General features: G+C 30.5%; 2 protein-coding genes across 3 annotated transcripts in view; both read right to left on the reverse strand.

Moving 5' to 3' along the window:
- LOC111703247 (multiple C2 and transmembrane domain-containing protein) overlaps positions 1 to 5,870 on the reverse strand; it is a 36,455-nt gene extending 30,585 nt beyond the window's left edge. The window contains exons 1-2 of one of the 2 annotated variants that reach the window (XM_023475137.1): positions 5,737 to 5,870; positions 915 to 977 (exon numbers count right to left, since the gene is read on the reverse strand). Coding sequence is in view for 1 of the 2 variants with exons in the window: in XM_023475135.1 (XP_023330903.1) it covers positions 915 to 977; positions 1,875 to 1,877 (66 nt within the window). In the remaining variant the exon portion in view is untranslated. Of the gene's footprint in view, positions 1 to 914; positions 978 to 1,874; positions 2,016 to 5,736 lie in introns of those variants that run through there. The other variant, XM_023475135.1, reaches the window with a different exon arrangement.
- On the reverse strand, positions 4,857 to 14,634 carry LOC111703244 (uncharacterized). The gene is made up of 12 exons (XM_023475132.1): positions 14,517 to 14,634; positions 13,875 to 14,080; positions 12,905 to 12,992; positions 11,155 to 11,189; positions 10,605 to 10,622; positions 10,194 to 10,249; positions 9,742 to 9,802; positions 9,160 to 9,385; positions 8,070 to 8,120; positions 6,793 to 6,860; positions 5,737 to 5,872; positions 4,857 to 4,880 (listed from the first exon to the last, which is right to left on the reverse strand). Exons 2-12 carry the CDS (start codon positions 13,880 to 13,882, stop codon positions 4,857 to 4,859), a joined length of 771 nt encoding a protein of 256 aa, XP_023330900.1. The 5' UTR covers positions 13,883 to 14,080; positions 14,517 to 14,634.
- Between the last annotated feature and the right edge of the window lie 2,662 nt (positions 14,635 to 17,296).

Genomic DNA, 17,296 nt, shown 5'->3' on the forward strand with positions numbered 1-17,296 from the left:
AAAAAAAAGTTTTACAGTTTACATTAAGAGGAATCATCCTTATTACATATTAACACTGAAATATAAAGATCTAAATATATATTTATAGCGTGACGCGGCTGGATTTTTAAAAATCACACTTTAAAGGCCCTAAATATACCATTTAAAAAAGTAGTTTTGCCCGGAAGAGTCAAATGTGGTGGAACGGAAGGGGAAATAGTGGTGGCTCATGGCTGCCGGAAGAGAAAAAAGCTAATATGTGGCACGGAAGGGGAAATAGTGGTGGCTCATGGCCGCCTGCCTTCCCCCGCTCACTGTGTACACTGTAAAATTTATGTACATAAAAAATAGCAAAAAGGATCTGATCTTAGAATAGAAAACGGACTATAAAAGTTGTGGTTTAAAATCTCAAATTAAAAAAAATAGTTGAGTTTTACCCAAAATCAAAGATAATCTTGTATCTGCAGTATTCGTGTTACTGAAATATTATTAATTGTAATGGTAACCAAAACTGTGGGTAAAAAAAAAGAGTAACCAAGTCAATAATATTATATTCATTTTGTGTAACAAAACAAATGTTTAAGTGACAACTTGAACATTATCATTGATTTTCCATGTCTTCGAAATTTGTTACATACAAATTTTCTTTAAATCGCGTTTAATAAAGACGAGTTTAAAGTTGTCAACTGTGTTTGTTTTTATTTTGACACACGTCAGGTAGTCACGTACACCCCTATACACACGTCACTTAGTCATGTACCTACATATACACGTGACGTAGTCCCGTACACACGTACACACGTCACGTAGTCACGTACATACATACACACGTCACGTAGACACGTACACACTTTACGTAGTCACGTACATACGTACACACGTCACGTAGTCACGTAGTCACGTACCTACGAACTTAACTTTATGAACACTCTTACCTTGGGTTCGAGTGTAATATTTTCAACTTCAGGTAATGAGTCATTTGGCCGGCTATTTCCTATCTAAAAATGATCAAATAAATTAAAAGAAAAACATGTAAAACATAAACATTGATAACCCACAAACAAGTGTACCATGCATCCTTAAAGGGACAGACCGGCAATGTAAGGTAGTTAAACTGTGCAGTATTGTGGACAAATTCTTTAGGATTCATTTGAGATATATAAAACGTTTCCACGTTGTATAGTTACTGAGTTTGAGCGTAAAGTCGACGTTCAAGATCATGAATTTGGGTGGGTACGTTTTCAGAATCGATTTTTTAATTATTAAATAACAACGACGTAAAATATAGTAAAATGCTATAGTAAACTAATTAGATGTTTAGGGACATATTTCTCAATAGAAATTTATCAATAAATCGAAGTTAGAATTAATTTTTTCCTTTTTCATCGTTATATTGATTTTCATATTTTCTATGAATTTGTTCGCAGATTTCTTCAAATTCTTTAAATGTCGTCTTATTGCGCTCAAACTCAGGATTTACAGATCTTAAAAAAGTTTTATATGTGTCATATGAATCAGAAAGAATTTTTCCACAACACTGAATGTTTCACTTTTAAATTTATTTTTTGCACATAGTGTTACCTTAAGATAATATTTCAAAGCTTTTTTTTGTAAAGGAATTGATTCTTTGCCACAAACTCTGATATTCTAACTTCTATATCTTTGCAACCCAATGTTGTAGACCTTTTACATTTCAAACTATTAATTCTGCTGGATATAATAATCTAAGTTTGAAATATTTAAGATTTACACCATCAGGTTCGAAAGATATAGGGACAAGCAAATTTGAATTTGTGGCAAAGACTCAATTCCTTTATTAGTTCCCACTTCCCAGTGTGACCCACTAAATTATTTTTAAACTTCAAAGTTGTACTTTTTTCATTTTCTTAAATTACCATTTGATTGATCTTTTTTTAACACGCCCTCTCCATTTTAAGCTTTTTTAGGGTTTTAAAATCACCATTATATTGATTTGTTTATACAGTCCTTGAACTCAATGAATGTTTACAAAGTGTGTTACTGACACCAAATCCTAATTATTACTGAGGAAAGATAAGACTTGATTTTACACACTTCTTTATTCACAGACAACAATAACATATTGATACATTAAGACTCGTTTTTCCTTAGAGTGAATAAGACGAAGAAAACATCGTCTTCCTTGGGTTTTAGCTTTATTGTGCTATGTAGAAAAAAACTGAATTTATTAGTTCTCCCGGTTTCAGAATTCGAAGCAAGATGAATTAGCTCGCGTCACATCAGTCCAAACTGCTTTGAAAAGTTGCATTAATTTTTAAGACTGGATAGACGTGAAAGTGTCGCAACGCTTTAGCCTGTGATTCAAAATCACTAACTAGTATATACTTTTTGTAACTCTTGACCTTTAAATTTGATAACCAATACAGGCTACAGCACTTGTTTTAAGCTTTAGTTCTTAATAAATGATTAGCCAAGTTCTTGCAACTTTTGGATCCCTGTGCTGTGACCTTGAGCGCAATAATTCAAGTTTTTTTCCACCTTTAATGTAACGAATCAGGAAAGACTTGGTTTCCCTGATTCCCTGGATCCGAAAAATATGGAAAAAAATGTATATTTGACATTTTTTGCTCATGAGAAAAGCGTTTACTTAAACGTTAAAATTTGATTAGTGTTTGGTCAAAATTCTAAGAAAGGAGAAAAGCTAGCTCTTAGAAAAGGGGCGGAGAGCTCCAGGAATTTTTAGTTTTAAATATTTTCCATAATACAAATTATACAAAATAAAAAGAAATAAAAAGAATTTAAAGTTGTACACCAGTGGTACACACAGCTTCTTATTATTTCTAAATAGTTGGAATATATTCTAGTGCAGAGATACATAATATACAAACTAAAGAGAAATAAAAAGAATTTAAAATTGTACACCAAACCAAATTACTCAGCTTCTTATTATAACTTTTTTGTTTTTGTTTTAAATATTTTCCATAAATGAAACTGTAGAGCGGGTTATTTCTAAAATAGTTGGAATATATTCCAGTGCAGAGATACACAATATACAAAATAAAGAGAAATAAAAAGAATTAAAAGTTTTACACCAAACCATTTCCTTACTCAGCTTCTTATAACTGAGTTTTTACGAAAAAAAGCTTTATGGCACTTTGCGCCCCTTTTCCTTTAATTTAACCCAGCTGCCATTTTTATTCTAAATCATATTTCGCGGAATTTTCTTTTCAAATTTGAAAAAAAACACGTCGAAATTTTTTTCCGGTCAAAATTTTCATTTCTAACCATCCATAAACATTTCCTGTGGTCGTGTAAAAAATGTGGGCACAGAAGGAAAAAAATGAATGGATATCTCGTATATCTGAACCCTAAATGCATTTGTCTCTCCTTGCAAACCGGTTCCGCATAAAATAGACTGAAAAGTATCGAATTTTAGATAGATAAATTTGTAAGAAGAAATTCAGCAACCGTGCATAAGTTTGTGTGTAGTCTCTGTGAAGGGTCGTACCAAACGAAACTGAACATTCTCCACAAACTCTAGTTTTTGTAATTCTTTTAATACCTACAATCTGACGATGGAAACCTTTAAAATTAAAAAATTTGGCTTTTTAATCCAGCAGAATTTATAGTTTTAAATAATATAAGTCTACAGTACAAATAACACTAACAGTAAGGGATATTAGAAATTTGGAGTATTGAGTTCCGTGTTGTGAAGAATATACAATTTCATAAAATAAATTCAAATGCATGGAATAGAAATTCAAATGTACAATAAATATATTCAATTGTACAATATATTTATTCAATTGTACATATAGAAGAGAAAATTCAACAAAATAGATTTCAACTTAACAAGCTTTTTGGTAACGGTAATGGTATAATATTGTCAACAATTAACATTAAGACCCCCCCCCCCTCCATGTAATGTCGTCTTCAACCTAAAAGCTCCTCTCGGAGACGAGAAACCAAACCAAACAATTTCAGCCCGCTTTTCTTCTTTGTTCTCCGACAACGGAGTATAAACGTTTATTAATTGTGAACCACTTCAAAGTTATAGCAAGAATATTTTCATATAAAGAATTAGTGACCTTCCTCAACATTTAATTGTTACTCTTTTCAGAAGTTTTAATGTACAAAAAAAGCGTCTTAGGACTTTTCGACAGTTAACCCACAAATAAGCAAATACATTGTAAGAATCTTTTCATTATAAATTTGTAAACCCTTGTAATAATTATTTATCATTATTCATTCCATTTTTTTTTAGGAAATAAAGAGTTTTCTGCATTATCGATTTTGATTTGAGGGTTATTCCTTGTCTATCTGTTCATCGTCAGAATCTTGTTCCTTAGCGACAACAAATATAGATGAAAATGTTAACTTTAACTTTAATAATTTAATACTTCTGTCATTCCAAAGTTAAAACTTTCACGAATATTTTCCGGTGAGGTTAAGAAAGAATAGTTTTCGGAGTTTTAAACAATTAAAAAGTTCTTCTAAGGCTTAAATTTAGCTATGTCTGTTCTGGTTTCAGTTTGTTTGTTTGTTTCCAAATAACTGGCTAAATCTAGAGGCCTGTATTTTTTGTGGTAATTTACATAACCCCTAGGAAAGATTTATGACCGAAATTTTGAATATTTTTTGTAATATAAAACAACAAAAAAAGTTCAGTAAAAGTAATTTTAGGGCAAACATTATTTTAAAAATAGGAATTCGGTATCAGATTTTATTTTCTATTAGATCATCTTTTGTTTTGGTTATCAAACTTGTAAATCTTTAGGGGAAAAAACACGAAAATATCACGTTCTTTCTTTTCTTTATAGCGAAAGCTTTAAAGACGTTATTGTCGTATTTTTTAATGGGATTTTTTTCGATAATTGAAAGTTCGTTGATTGTCATTATTAGATGTTTAACCGCTTGTTATGCTGAGATATAATATTAAAAATTGGAAAATCTTATCTTAAAATCAAATCACGATTTACTATTCAGGTAGCTAATATTATCATGCAATATCCAGAATTATTATAATAATGTAACAGTCTAGTTTATAATAACAATCAAGTTTATAATAGCTATCTAGATTATTTTAACTGTCTAGTTTATTTTAACTATCTTGTTTATTTTAACTGTCTTGTTTATCATAACTGTCTAGTTTATCATAACTGTCTAGTTTAATATCTATCAAGTTTATTAACTATCTAGTTTACTAACTGTCTAATTTACTATTACTGTCCAATTAACTATTTGTCTAGTTTCATATCTGTCTTGTTTATTAACTGTCAAGTTTACCTAACTGTCCAGTTTACTATCTGTCTAGTTTACTAACTGTCTAGTTAACTAACTGTATAGTTTACTAACTGTATAGTTTACTAACTGTATAGTTTATTAACTGTCTAGTTTACTAACTGTATAGTTTACTAACTGTCTATTTTACTAACTGTTTAGTTTACTAACTGTCTAGTTTTCGAACTGTCCAGTTTCTTATATCTGTCTAGTTTACTAACTGTCTAGTTTATTATAATAATATAACAGTCTAGTTTATAATAACAATCAAGTTTATAATAGCTATCTAGATTATTTTAACTGTCTAGTTTATTTTAACTATCTAGTTTATTTTAACTGTCTAGTTTATTTTAACTGTCTAGTTTATCATAACTGTCTAGTTTATCATAACTGTCTAGTTTATTAAAACTGACTGGTTCGTTATAAGTTTTTAGTATATTCATTATTTGTATAAAATATTATTTTATGTACAATTGTTAATTTCGGAATATTATTCACCTTTTTTTGTTTCAGCTCTCTGAGGAGCTTTATCGGAGATTGGTTGATTGATTGATTATTTGATTGATTGATTGATTCTGTAGATCCAGCAGACTCCGTGTCTGCTTGATAGTTAGGATTCCTGTCAGACTCACATCTAAAAAAATAAAGAAATTTTTTTTTCGTTGACTCAATGAAGTCTTGGCGATACTTGACCCTAAATTTCTTGAAATGCATCTGAAAAATAACTAATTGGATGTTTAGGAAAATATTTCTCAAAAGAAATGTGTGAATAAATCAATATTAGAATCAATTATTTCGTTTTCATCATTATATTGAATTTCTTATTTTCTAAGAATTTGTTCACAGATTTCTACAAATTCTTCAAATGTCGTCTTTTCAATAAAAATTCCAGAAAATGTGCATAAAATCTTTGTGAAAAATGAGAGATTATAGATACCAATAATTGAATAAGATTACGTGTTTTCGAGTTAATTTTTATTTCTCAACCTGTTCCTAAACAACTAATTAGTTTACTGTATAATTTTGAATACATATTTTCTCGTCGTTATTTAATAATTTAAAAAAATCAATTCTCAATATTGTATCCACACATAAAGATTATTTTAAAAATCGACTTTGCGATCAAACTCAGTGAATATACATCGTAAAAACGTTAGGTTTATCTCTGTTTACTTTTTCCTTATAATAAATTACAAATTACAAATCTGGTTTACTTTAAAATAATTGATTCTGCTCAGTCTATAAATAAAAGAACACCCCCCCCCCCCCNCCATTATACTTCTACTGCACACGGTCCCTCTTTTGAGTGCTTCATGCTTTAACTTAATTATTAAAGTTATAAGTCAGACCCACAAACTTTACTTCAACTCAGTAAATTAAATGATTTTTTTCCTTAATAATTGTGTTTTTATAAAAGTAAGATTTTTCATTAGTAGCATCTCATCCAATTTCCATTGAATGCAATTATCAAGTTTTAAGAACGAAAATAAAAGTTTGTTCAATCTAAATAATATTAAATGTAGAATTAAGAGAGGGGGGGAGAGGGGTCTTTACCTCTTTTTGTAGACCCTTTTCTTCTTATATTCATGAAAAACGTTGTCAAAAAATTCGTTGTAGAAAGTCTTAGAGAAAAAAATAAGCATATTCATAAATAATTTTGACTTTAAAAACGATATTTCGGAATCACCTAGATTGATATTTGAAATCGAAGTATACGCTGTGCAGTGTGTAAAATGTACAATTTGTCATCCGAAAATACGGAACAAAAAAGGTTTTTTTTAATCATAGTTTTAAAAGATAAATAAGTTAAAAGATTAATCTTTTTCAATTCTAACATCTTTTCATCCATTTTCGTCCATAAGATGCTAAAAAGGTTTTTAGAATAAGACCTAAAAATATATACTCCTTCGAGTTTAACATAAATTGAGTGGGGAACAAGTTCTATTAATCTAAATTAAATTAGTTTTTGCACTTTTTTCTCTTTATTTTGTATTTAGTATATAATTGAGCAGCTGATAATTTTGCAAAACTTTCTTTGCAGATTTTGCAATTTTCATTTCATATGGAAAAGTAAATTCCGTTAAAAAAAACAGGAAGTGCTGTCAATATAATTTCATTTGTACTTTGACACCAAACATAAGTTAAGGCATAGAAAATGTTGTACATGCAGTATATTGTTCATTACATTTAACATATAAGACTAAATTGGGAACCCAGCACTGCCTCGGTTACAAAAAGTTACTCATGTCGTTTACCCGCACTTGAACGATTTTACCAGGAAACTATATTTTCGCTATTAAAGTCGACCCACTTAACTTAGAATCTTAAAACTAAAATAAGAATATTTACGTGGGCCTCCCGAGTTCCCCAACCAAAATGTGCGGCAAATCGGTCCAGGGGTTCCTGAGTTATGATTGGAAAAACAAACAAACAGAGATTGCAACTGTATATGATATAAATATATACAGGTGTCCCCAAAAAACGTTTTGGTAAATTAAATTAACTTATATACGAACTTATATATATATATAGTTTACACTATTCGGTCAAATTTTTTGGTAGATATCAAAATGTCCAAAATCGTCAATATTGGACCAAAACGACCATAACGTTTTTTAGACGTCACGTATAAGTAAGTAACTAAGTAAATTTTTTTAGAGATAAATCTAAATCATAATACATATTATAATATGATTAACATTCTCATAAGAATATAATTAAATACATATATCATGGGTTATATAGAAATTCTAAATTACCATGTATATTGGGGCTACCTGTATTCCCAAGTATATTGGGGCTACCTGTATTCCCAAGTATATTGGGGCTACCTGTATTCCCTCTGGGGGAGTTTCTCTATCCAGCAGTTGTTGTCGGTGTTCCTTAACAATAGTTTGAAACAACAACAAAAATATTAATCAAATCTCTGCATATACGGGGGCAGGCGACTATATCAATATAATGAAGACGACTTTCGATTTAAATTTTAATTTATATCAAACTTTTAAACAGCACAGAATCAGATACACAAAAACATATCAACAAAGAGAAGCTGTCAATTTAAAAAACTAATCTTTAATTACTTGTAAAGTTTCAATTTCACACATAAGTATGAGAAGAGCAAATTTATCCAGGTACAAAATTTGGTTCGTTAACGAAAACGAAACCCAATTCGAGTCTCTTATGGAAATATTTTTGCGTTATACATTTTCTCTGTTGTGGAATATTTCTCCGAAATTTCTGCTAACTGCACTTACTTACTTACTTATTTACTTACTTACTTACTCACTTATTTCTTTTCTTGATAAGTTTATACTGAAGACTTTTAAAACTTTTATAATCTTTAATAGTTCTTCGACTCCTTATTCTCATATTGGATTCAGAGCTAAATATGGGACATTCAAATTAAGTTAACATTCTAAGTATTAAACGGCAAGGGGATGGATAAGAGATTTAAACACTTGCCACAAACTCAAAAATTTCTAATCAGCAACTTGAATCCGAATTCAATGAATTTGAGCCGCGTCTCAAATCCGCCAAAAACCGGGTTTAATTGAGCACCGGCTTAAACCTTGAAACGTTAAATACAATTTTAAGTGGAACCAACTATATTTGAGCAGCGTCTCAAATTTAAGCCGCCGTGCGGCTCAATTTTATTTAATTCGGCCTCTCTGATGTTGTACATATGTAGTTTCAAACTACGAATTCGGGGAGCAAAATTGTTAAGCTTTAAATATCAAAGGTTGCACTCATCATGTTGCAAAGATATTCAGATTAAAAAATGTATTTAACATGAGGCCAGTAAGCATACAAGTTCCTTAGAACATTTTTAAAATTGTTAGTTAGTTGCAGTACGTATTACTCATTGTATCAATTGCCTACATATTGATTATTTAATTTTTTATTCTATTAAAAGTTCACCTCTTGCGGAAGACGATCTTTGTGTGAAAGTCTGAATTTTTGCCGAAGAAGTCCGAATAATCCAAAATTAGAGGATTTCTGAACGGCTTCGATTTCTGCCGCAATACTTCGATCCCTACTCCCCCGATCCCTACTCCCCCGATCCCTACTCCCCCGATCCCTACTTCCCCGATCCCTACTTCCTCGATCCCTGCTTCCGCGATCAGTGCTCCCGCTATCCCCAGATCTAAGAAAATGTAGAGGAAATGAACACCTATTTCAAACTATGACTTCTTCAAATATACAAAGTTTAAAATATCAAAAGGTTTACACCATTAGGATGCCAAGATGTAAGGATTAAAACAGTTGAGTTTGAGAAGAGAAATCTGTTCTAATTCAGTTCTTGAGAACTGACCTAGATCTAGGGTCTAAACTTAAACCTATAAACTTAGACCTAGACCTAGACCTAGAACAAGACCTAGACCTAGACCTATACGTATACCTAGACCTAGACCTAGACCTAGACCTAGACCTAGACCTAGACCTAGACCTAGACCTAAACCTAGACCTAGACCTAGACCTAGACCTAGACCTAGAACTAACCTATGCTGAGACCTTGATCTTCCACGTCGTCCAAATCTTGAAGAAACATTCTGAAGTGATCCTTGAAATAAAAACAAAAATGATTTAAACAAAAATAAACAGTTTTTCTTCCTTCCTTGATAACGGATGAAAGGACACATTGTGCTTATATATTTTATCTGTTTTTAATCTGAAATCTATCATTTCAAAATTTCATTCATTTTTTTTTATGTGAAATGATTTTCAGATACATAATTGCATATTTTTCTGATCAAATCTGGAAAAGTTCAAATTATCATATTTTTCTGAAGTAAATGTGTACAGCATGAAAATAAAAATATGTGGAACTGCCCTTTTTTAAAAACAACAGGGTGTCCCACATCATTAGATCGTTTACACCTTTTAATAGATCGTTTACAATTTTCGGGACTAATCAGAAGTTTAAGAAGATAGTTTGAGTTAAATTATCTAACCTCTGCCTATTAAAGATATTGCTGGTACAGATCGGCTGGAGAGTGAGGACCCAGGCCTAAAAAAAAGTCTTTTGAAGTCGAAAATACAAAAAAAAAATTTTAAATTAGAAAATACAAAAATTTTAATTGTTAATTAACTTTGGAAGAAAGGCATTAATTATAATCCATAACATAATTTTTAAATTTATATAAAACGTATTTAACATGTATGACAACCCTGCACTCTTCAAAGGATAAAAAAATAACAATTTTTTTACTTTAAAATCGTTTCATGTATAATTTTAAAACAGTTGGTTTTTCTCACCAAATTTGAGCGACAATTTGCTTTTTGTGGTTTATCTAAAGCCGAATTTTGAAATTCCAGAATGTTAAAACAAAACGAAAATTTTATCTGAAATTTCTAAAACATACCTTTCACATTCATCATCACTGAGGATTTTAATAATCATTTAATGTTTAAATATCAAAATGAACCAAAATATACCGTGGGACCTATAAACCTGTGGAAACAGATGACGACTTTAATACTCATGTTATACTTTAAATATGCCAATGAACAAAACACAACAATTGTCCATTGTACACAGAAACAATCTTTTGATTTTCAAAATACTTGTAAAACTATTTTTCTTTGTAACAACATGGAATACAAATAATATTTCTTTAATGTTGTCTTCCTACACCACAATTTTATGAGTCACACTGTATCATTTTAAACTGAGGTGGAGGGAAAAACAAACAAACAGCNTTCCTAAGTGGCATCTTCCCAAATGTGCAATTTTTTGAGCGTCAAGTTCCCAGAGGCGCCACAGGATGCAATTGGGGGCCGATGCGCTGCGGATAGGATGGGGTGGAATAGGCCGAACGCTGCGTCCCATATACTTGGAAATTTGCCGCTTGGGAAATGGCAAATTTGGGAGGTTGTTTTGATTTTAATCTTAAGTTTTTCAATGATTTATTCCTTGTTTTGCCAGGTTTACTTTCCGCTGCGTTTTCCTGAAAAAAAAATTCTAAATTACCATGTATATTGGGGCTACCTGTATTCCCAAGTATATTGGGGCTACCTGTATTCCCAAGTATATTGGGGCTACCTGTATTCCCAAGTATATTGGGGCTACCTGTATTCCCAAGTATATTGGGGCTACCTGTATTCCCAAGTGTATTGGGGCTACCTGTATTTTGGAAACAAATATTAGTTTTTATTGTTAATTTTTAAACAGATATTAGGGAAAAATCATAATTATTAATGAAGGTTCTTCCGATCATAATTTGTCCATAACAAGTTAGTTTTATTTTTGGATTTAAATTTGATTTACTTCCGGTTCAAAACTTTGTTAATTGTTCCCTTTAAAAAGTACCAAAATGATTAATGCTTTTTTCAATAAACTTTTTTACTTTTCTAATGAAAAAAAAGCTTGTTCATTCCTGTTGCTAACCCAGTTTTAACTGGGCCCCCTGGCATAAAACTGTAGTAAGCTTAAACAATCAAAAACTTCTAAATAAATATTCGAAAAAAAACATTCACATTTGTTAAGACAAACACATCTATTGATGAAGGGGCGTCCTCCCTAGACCTAGACCTAGACCTAGAACTAACCTATATGAATCAGATATCTAAGTATGAAAGTCACGGAAAAAAAGTTTCTGGAAATAAAACCTTTGGTAAAAAATTTCCAATTTTCCTACGTCCTTGGACAAAATGTCACTAGAAATAAAGTCCTGATTTAGATTTCTGGGACTTTTTTTCTTAAAAATGTATAAGGGCTGCCAATGAAGTCTCAGGAAATTAGATCACAGAAATAAATTAAAGTCCTGAAAAAAAGTCCTAAGTCTTGTGAAAATGAGGTCAAGTCTGAGACGTTTAAATAAAAGGACTTTGAAAGTTCTTATTTTAACCGTGGGTTTAAAAACCGTATTTGCTTACAGTTATCAAACCGATGATTATCTAAATAAACCGGTTTTGAGATTTACGTTTTTCCAACTAAATTTTTTATCCTGCAAATAAAAAGATTCCCTTTTTGTATGTATGACAAATCTGTCAAACCATTCTTAATTAAACTATCCGTTCTGCAAAGATTCTTAATTAAACTATCCGTTCCGCAAACCATTCTTAATTAAACTATCCGTTCCGCAAACATTCTTAATTAAACTATCCGTTCCGCAAACATTCCTAATTAAACTATCCGTTCATGCCGCAAACCATTCTTAATTAAACTATCCGTTCCGCAAACATTCTTGATTAAACTATCCGTTCTGCAAACCATTCTTAATTAAACTATCCGTTCCGCAAACATTCTTAATTAAACTATCCGTTCGGCAAACATTCTTAATTAAACTCTCCGTTCCGCAAAGCGCACATGTTTCCTGAGCTGGGAATTTTTAAAATCCGACCCCTGCATATTTTTCCACCCATTCTTTTGTGATTCAGCGATTCAGCGATTCCGAGATTCCGGAATTTCGATATTCTCGGATTCCGAGATCCCGAGATCCTGAGATTCTGAGATTCTGAGATTTTGAGATACCAAAATTTCGAGATTCCAAGATTCCGAGATCCAAAGATTCAGCGATTCATCGATTTCGAGATTCTGAGATTCGAAGATCCCGAGATTTCGAGATTTCGAGATTTCAAGATCCTGCGATTCCGAGATTTCAAGATTCCGAGATCCCGAGTTTTTAGTACACGAGTTCTTTCTGAGTTCAGCCCATTTTACCTGGAAGTCTTCATCTGAATTTGTTCTTGTTTTCTTCTTACAAGAAGAAAGATCTGTCGCTGACTTGGACAACCGTTTCATCAAGGATCTTAAAAAAAACATATTTACGCAGGGATACACAGCAGTGTAAACAGACTCATTTTACTAAATCCGTGATTTTATAAGTGTCTAGTAAAACTATTTGCTTTGAAACAGCATAAAATGCACTTAAGTATTGTTATAATGTCGTCTTTCATTTCATTGTTTTCTGGTTATTACTGTAGAAATTTTTCAATTTGAGAAAGTAAAAAAGTGTTAAATTTGTCCAAATACACCCAAAACCATTTTCAAAATTACTATATCCATCAAACCTTGTATGTATATTGCATTAATTCGTACATAAAGCCAAAAAAACTGAATTGTAAAAGGTAACATATAAAAGAAATAAAAGTGTCTAATACAAGCACATAATATGGCATTACATACAAGTTGTATTCTTTATTGTTGTATGTCACGAGAGTATTTCTGGGTATAATTAATCTATGGTTATTTATTTTCCATTTCTCTTCATTCTTGCAGAGTGGAACAATTTTTTTTAATATTTCCAGGAATTTCTATCTTTTTGAGCTTAATAATTATTTTTTGATCTGTGTACCATGCATGGTTACCAAGAAATAGATATTAATTCTACTTGGTTCAAAAATGAATGTTTTGGTGTTTATGGGATTGTCGATCGTTAGAATTGAAGTTTCTGTTGCAGATAACCGCAAGTAACTTTAAAAGAGAATCTAAAATTGAAAAAAATCACTTTTGAGCTGAAATATTGATTCATTCTTGAGCACACAACGTTAATGATGAGATTGGAAAATAACGAAAGTATTCAGACTTTTTTTCCATCGAAATTATGTGAATCGGACATTACTCTGGTTCACTAGAAATTATATGTGTTTCAGTCCTTTTATAATTGAATAAATAAAATGAATAATTTTACCTCGGCATGATGCCCTCTTCTTCCTGTCCCCGCCGGTATCCACATAGTACACAAGCAAACAGATTTTAACGTGCTGTGTTGTAGAAAACCGGTTTTGTTGGACAGGTGCAGACAAATCCACGAGTTTCAAGTCTGCTAGTACACCAGTGTTCTACACCCAGGGCCATTGATGTACTGCATATCCTGTTTCACCCAAGATTTTGGAACTGTACTGCAGTGGTTTACAATTATTTGCAGTTTGTACTTTAAAAGTAAATTTCGGATAAAAAGACAACTTTAAAATAATCTTTGAATAATCTTTCTTTAAATCTTTATTATAAATGGAGACAAAATTTTCTTTTTAATTATTTGAAAAGAAAATATTTACTGTTTTTTCACTGTTATGTTGTATTGTACAATTTCCAAAAAAAAAAACTGTGTCTTTGCCACAAACTCAAATTTTCGAATCCTTATTTCTTTGCAACCTGATGGTGTAAACCTTTGATATTTCATACTTTGACAATTTGATCTATCAGAATTTATAGTTTGAAATTTCAAAATTTCTCAACACTCAATTCGTTTCCAGTACAAATGGACACTTCTTGTTTAAAAAATCATTAATGATTTACATGTACTGCAATGAATGTAAACAAAGTTCCTAACCTCTCTAAACTTTTTGTTGTCAACACGTTTTCAACTTTTTTTCACGTAATTGTCAGGAATGATTTTGCAAAAAGCTGTCACTACATTTTGAAGTTCATTAAAGTTTGTGATTCTGATATTCTCTGAAAGATGAATAATTAAAATGCTAACCAACTATATAGACTAGATTATGCAGGCACAGAAAGGAATATAATTAAAGCTAACAAATTAAACAAATAAATCAAAGCCGTGAATTATATCTTTTTTATATTTTTACTCACAAGGATGATATTTTCATAGTGAACACAAACTGTTTAAATATCATGATCTTAATTCAAATTAGATCTTCTTCATAAAAAAAGGAAAAATCACCAGAAACCCTAAGAACATTTGTTTGCAGAAGAAGTTTTATTTTCAGGGAGGATTGTAATTAAACAAACTATAAGAAATACAAACGCTGAGTTTTATATTTCATTAGAAAATGTGTCAATTTTGTATAAAATAATACTTGTAGAAACAATTGTTTTAAATTAAAATTAATGCAGTTAAATAAATTTTTTGTACTACCTATAATATATATATATCACGGTAATGGGTTTTAGTAAGTGCGAAAAAAGTTTTGTCGGGATTTTTATTTTTTCTAGTTTGTTTAAGATCAGATACTTTTATTTTTCTAGTTTGTTTAAGATCAGATACTTTTATTTTTCTAGTTTGTTTAAGATCAGATACTTTTATTTTTTTCTAGTTTGTTTAAGATCAGATACTTTTATTTTTCTAGTTTGTTTAAGATCAGATACTTTAATTTTGATAAAAAAAAAACGCATGATATTACAATAACATATAAAGTTTTATTCAATTTTCCTCAACTTATTTAAAAGCAGGTTGATAAAGTTACTTTATCACCTTGTTGTAGGGAAATATTAAGTGTGATAAATTCCCTGAAAATTGAATAAGATTTATATATTCAACTGTCTTGTGTTAATATTTGGGAAATTATGTTCTTTGTTGCGATTTTTACTTATTTCTTTGTAAAAATCCCGGCCAAAAAAAGTATTGTCCCGCGCATTATAACACAAGACAGTTTAACATATAGATATCCCTTGACAATAGAATGTTACATGGTAAACCCCTGAAACATGAATAGAAAAAAGAAAATATGTAGTTCATGTGCCTGAGTGCTTAAGACAAGAATTGACATCCTTAACTTTGTAAATTATTTAGAATTCAAGAGACAAAACAAAATATGACTGCAGCCGAACTAAAAGAGACAACTTTTAAATTTCTAAATATTCAAAGATCTGATTTGCAGCATGGTCAAAGTTTGAAGGAAATTATTTTTTTTGGCAAATTTTTAACTAGAAGGAATCGAATGTGATAAAACGTATTTTGTTTAGAAATACAAAGATTTAATTTGCAATTTACATAAAATCTAAAATCATTAAATACGATTATTATATTTGATTGCAGTGGAAAGTGTTATTTTACTAAATTTAGTACTTTAAGATTAAATTATCTAGAAAAATTTCAATTTGATTATAATTGTTTTTTTTCACTTTTATTTTTGACAGAAATATTAATATATCGAATAATTTGTTTCCTAAATTTAGTTAGGAGAGTACTGATTGTGCTTGGTGACTAAAGGCGTGACAAGTGTTAAATTTAAATGAATTATTGACAAAAATTAAAGAGACCTTTACATAATGAAAAGGAACACCCTATTTTAAAAGAAGTGTGATATAACACCAATTAATATATTTCCTTGTTCTATTAATTGTCCGATACAGAATAAAACAAGTTTTAATGACACTTAATTTTTTTTTTGTGGTAACAAACATAAATCCAAAAAAGCTTTATGGACCGTCAAAGATAAAAAAAAATGTTGCTCAGGAAAAATGTCGACATTTATTTGTTTTTACGCCAAATAAAAGTTTAAAACGATTAAAACTGTGTAGATGTCTAAACAAATTATAACTACACCTTTGATATCTTTATAATATGGAAAAGTAATCATTAAAATTTACATCTATTCAATCCTAGATACTAAATTTAAAATGCAGAATTAAAACATCATAAAAATGAATTGTCGTGAACAAGTTTGTTTGTCTGACCTTTGTCAAACATATCTTTCTGCTAGAAAGTTTCGGTTAATTAACATTATGGGCCTAAAAGCCTCAAATTTTAGAATGAACACTGTCATTTGTCAATTATGCATTCATGAATTCTGCAACAATTGAACTAGACTTTAAGAGACATTAGACGTAATTGGACTAGACTTAAAGGGACATTAGACGTAATTGAAGTAGACTTTAAGGGACATTAGATGTAATTGAACTAGACTTAAAGGAACATTAGACGTAATTGAACTAGACTTAAAGGAACATCAGACGTAATTGAACTAGACTTTAAGAGACATTAGACGTAATTGAACTAGACTTAAATGAACATCAGACGTAATTGAACTAGACTTTAAGTGACATTAGACGTAATTGAACGACTTAGAGGAACATTAGACGTAATTGAACTAGACTTAAAGGAAAATTAGACGTAATTGAACTAGACTTAAAGGGACATTAGACGTAATTGAACTAGACTTAAAGGGACATCAAACGTAATTGAGCTAGACTTAAAGGGACAGTAGACCTCCCCTAAGCAAACCAAAAATGGCCGAAAAAAAATAGTTCAAGGATTTTAAAACTCAAATCAAATTTGTTCTTATTGCAATTCTAAAATATTGAAAAGTGTTAACCAGCGCGTAATTAAATCAAAAAAAGAAAAGAAAATGGATTTGAAACCTTTACTCA

The sequence above is a fragment of the Eurytemora carolleeae genome, unplaced genomic scaffold, assembly GCF_000591075.1.
Source record: "Eurytemora carolleeae unplaced genomic scaffold, Eaff_2.0 scaffold150, whole genome shotgun sequence".
Classification (NCBI taxonomy): Eukaryota; Metazoa; Arthropoda; class Copepoda; order Calanoida; family Temoridae; genus Eurytemora; species Eurytemora carolleeae.

Excerpts from the sequence above, each read along its gene's own strand:
- LOC111703244 (XM_023475132.1), bottom strand. Across the intron at positions 9,803-10,193 it reads AATATCTTTAATAGGCAGAG|GATCACTTCAGAATGTTTCT; the intron begins GTTAGATAATTT and ends TTTTATTTCAAG. Across the intron at positions 9,386-9,741 it reads AGATCAAGGTCTCAGCATAG|ATCTGGGGATAGCGGGAGCA; the intron begins GTTAGTTCTAGG and ends ACATTTTCTTAG.